At 32.8% G+C, this 3,560-nt stretch overlaps 1 protein-coding gene across 4 annotated transcripts; it reads left to right on the forward strand.

Moving 5' to 3' along the window:
• The first annotated feature begins 638 nt into the window (after positions 1–638).
• Positions 639–3,560, forward strand: LOC120252560. 4 transcript variants are annotated; one of them, XR_005534030.1, is made up of 8 exons: positions 639–854; positions 994–1,241; positions 1,343–1,552; positions 1,650–1,742; positions 1,829–1,930; positions 2,022–2,778; positions 3,193–3,230; positions 3,481–3,560. XR_005534030.1 is itself a non-coding variant. In XM_039260742.1 (6 exons), exons 2-6 carry the CDS (start codon positions 1,029–1,031, stop codon positions 2,241–2,243), a joined length of 840 nt encoding a protein of 279 aa, XP_039116676.1. In that variant the 5' UTR covers positions 639–854; positions 994–1,028; the 3' UTR covers positions 2,244–3,400. The 4 variants fall into 4 exon arrangements, 1 of the variants encoding a protein (XP_039116676.1); XR_005534028.1 differs by having other exon boundaries at positions 2,022–3,230; XR_005534029.1 differs by lacking the exon at positions 3,481–3,560 and having other exon boundaries at positions 2,022–2,321; positions 2,449–3,400.

The raw sequence follows: 3,560 nt of genomic DNA on the forward strand, positions 1-3,560 counted from the left end.
AAGGAGCTATTCAAGCAATAGTGATGTTAATATGCGATATGTAGGTGTGCCATATTATGGAAAATTACTTGACATCATTGAGATTAGCTATAAAGGAATATTTTCAGTGACCTTGTTCAAAATTTGAATGAGCTAACACAACTCACCCTAGAAGCATGAAAATTGATAAATTGGGATTTACTTCCATCATTCTTACAAGACCTATACATACCGGGGAGCATGAAGATGATGAGCCATATATTAAAGCTTCTGAGGCACAAATGACATTTTTTATTGATGATGAAAAGGAAGATGGATGGTGTATACCAATACATCTAAAGCCTAGAGACTTGTATGATATGGGTGAGAGTGATGAAGAAAACTGTGCTAATATCAAAGCTTATCCATCGCAAAATTTGGATAATTTATTTCCTGATGGAGATACACATCTACAATTGAGGCGAGATGATGTTGATGATCCGAATGATAACATTTTGTCAACAATTGCTGAAAATTTTGAAGTTGAGAATGATAGTTGAATAATTACTTGGCATTATTTGGTAATGCCTTCTTTTATTGGTATGTCTATTAAGATTTTATTGCCTTTATATTACTTCTCGAGCCAACTCATCGCTTACAAGTTATATGTGCAGTTATGCCAATGACCAAAAGACACACTGCTTCTACTTGTTCGGCAAATCAGACTGATGTCACCAGTCATTCTATAAATTTGAGTACACATGCACCCATACCACCAAATAATGCTCAAGAATCCCAAGAGGCTCCTTCGCATACAGAGCATGTCGAGACCACTGGGCCTTAGGTTGTTCGAGGCCTTAAAAGAACCACAAGAACATGGGACGTGCAGATTAGAGGTAATTAATAAATATAAATTATTTATTACATTCAAATAAATTATTCTCAATTTCGATTTCCTGTATTATATATTATAAATTATAATTACTTATATATGTTTTATCATGGTATATATTTATATATATATATATATATATGTGGTAGACGGCAATGGAGGAGTGAAGGGACAACAAATGCGAGCTATTGATATATTCACTCTTCCTCCGGGTGAGAAAGTTATTGTGGATTGGAATTGTCGAAACCAGCCGATTGATATGTCAGTCGGGTTACTTGCTCAATTTTTAGTGCACATTGCAACTAATTGTACCAACTTCCCTATTGGCTATGATAAGTGGCAAACTGTTCCAGCCTATTACAAAGATCATGTGTGGGATAACATCATAAAGGTCCTATTCTTAAATTGTATTTGTACCTAAAATTTTATAAATTATACTGTTTTGTTATGATATTATATGATATTTGTACTAATGTATTTGTTTATATGTAGACAAAGTTGGAGGTTAATGATGATGGGCATAAAGATTACATTCTCAAGAGTTTGGCCAAAAAATGGAGGGACCATAGGTGTAACTTGTACAAATCTTTGAAATGTGACCCCGATGCTCCCCGCAAAACCAACATTGGGAGAATACCTCCTGAAGTTCCCTTGGAGCAATGGATTGCTTTTGTGGATTATAGGGCTCGACCTGACACAAAGGTAATATGCATATATTTTCTATTGTAATGTATTTCTTTAAAGCATTATTGTTTATTAACTATTGTCTCCATTTAAATGTTTCCCGTGTAATATGCAGGCAAAAGCAGCTCAAAATACTACCAACCGTAGCCACCTAACAATTCCTCACATGTTGGGTTCAAAATCATTTGCTCGATTGGAAAATGAAATGGTTATTAGTTTCATATCATGCAAATCTTAATTATGACTATCATTTAAATACTATTATGCACATATTAAATTGATATAATTTTGTAGGAATCTCAACTTGGTCGGCCTGTCACAAGAGCTGAATTATTTCAAGTTGGTCATACCACATCAGATGGGTCTTTTGTGAATGATGAGGCAAGGCAAAATCATGTGAGTTGAATATAGATTTATGTCATATGTTCAATGTTTGTATAATAATAAGCGCTTTAATAAAATCATTCCTTTGACTTTATTTTTGTAGGAAGATCTAGTTGTTCGATCTCAGTCTTCTTCTAAAAATGAGGCACATATTGGTGTTTTTGGTAAAGAACACCCAGGGTATGTTCGTGGCTTGGCACTTGGAGTAGTCCCAACTCAGGTGTATGGGTCATCGAGTAGTTCGAGCAGTAGGTGCTATTCGCCAAGGGGTACACAAGCTGAAGTTGATGCTCTTAGGCAACCTGTCCATCAATTACTACAATGAATTGAAGTCAATGAACAACATATAGCAAAACTTACCCAACAATTGGCAAATCAAAAACAAAATTGTATACATAATCAGGTTTTTGATAAATTTTCATTTTAAGGTTATAGTTTCATATGATTGTTATCAATCTATTGTTTATGTTTGTGCTTCGGAGTTTTGTTTTTATTTGTTAATATTTGATATTGGTTTCATTTTACAATAGGAAAATGCAGGGTCCCCAGTTATTGGGAGGCGTTCGTCACAATCTAGCCATTCAGCAAACGACAAACTTAATTCAAACAATGCAGGATGACCACATAGTGAAAGTTGTATAATTTCTTTTTTTTAATACTTTTTCTACTTGAAAAAAATGAAATGTATGCTTCATATGTTATTTGTTTGATTGAGTATGTTCTTTTGGATCAATCTAATAAGTTTGCTTCTTTTTTATTGTCACAGAGTATGCTAAGGATGGCAAGCTCATTTTAGGAGATTCGTTGAGGATGCGGCAACATGAAATGACAACATTATCTTCATTTACTGTTTTGTTTATGTTAGTTGCTTATCTTATTATGACATTATGTTTTTGGCTATTGTTATCTTCTATTTGATGGACAATTACTAATTTTCTATTGTTTCCATTTCTATGTTGAACTGTAGTGCTTATATGAGATCTAAACCTCTATTTTGCTTAACTAGAACTTGTATTTGATGGATCTTTTTATCTTTTAGTAATGTTATGTATGTGATTGTTGTTTATATATAACTCTTGATATAAGGCAAATGAAGTGGAAATTGTCATGCTCTTGACTTATTGATGATTAGGTATATGAAGTTCTTTACATATATATGTTATTTATATTGTTGATGATGCAACTTTATTAAATATCTATATACTTGTTTCTAACACACACACACACACACACACATATTGTTGATTAAATATATACTTGTTTGTAATACATAGTTGCAGAAGAGAAGGCCAAAGTCAGAAGGGTACAAAAGGTGTGATTTATTAGCTAGATTTATACATTTAATACTTGTTATAATTAGTTCATTGTCAAAATAACTAATTAAGGTTTTGCTTGTGTTCTTTTTATTTATGAACTTGTTCATTTGAATCAAATTGGGATGAACTACTTCATTGAATGCAATGTATCTTGGTAAGCAAATGATTAATTCTATTCTCTTTTACATATTGTTCTTTATGTTTATTAAGCTTGATTTGTTCTATTTATATACACACACAGAGGAGGTTATGATAAAGAAGATAAGGCAGCAATAGCTTATGACTTGGCTTCTCTTAAGTACTTGGGAACAACTACAACAACCAGC

The sequence above is a fragment of the Dioscorea cayenensis genome, chromosome 21, assembly GCF_009730915.1.
Source record: "Dioscorea cayenensis subsp. rotundata cultivar TDr96_F1 chromosome 21, TDr96_F1_v2_PseudoChromosome.rev07_lg8_w22 25.fasta, whole genome shotgun sequence".
Classification (NCBI taxonomy): domain Eukaryota; kingdom Viridiplantae; phylum Streptophyta; class Magnoliopsida; order Dioscoreales; family Dioscoreaceae; genus Dioscorea; species Dioscorea cayenensis.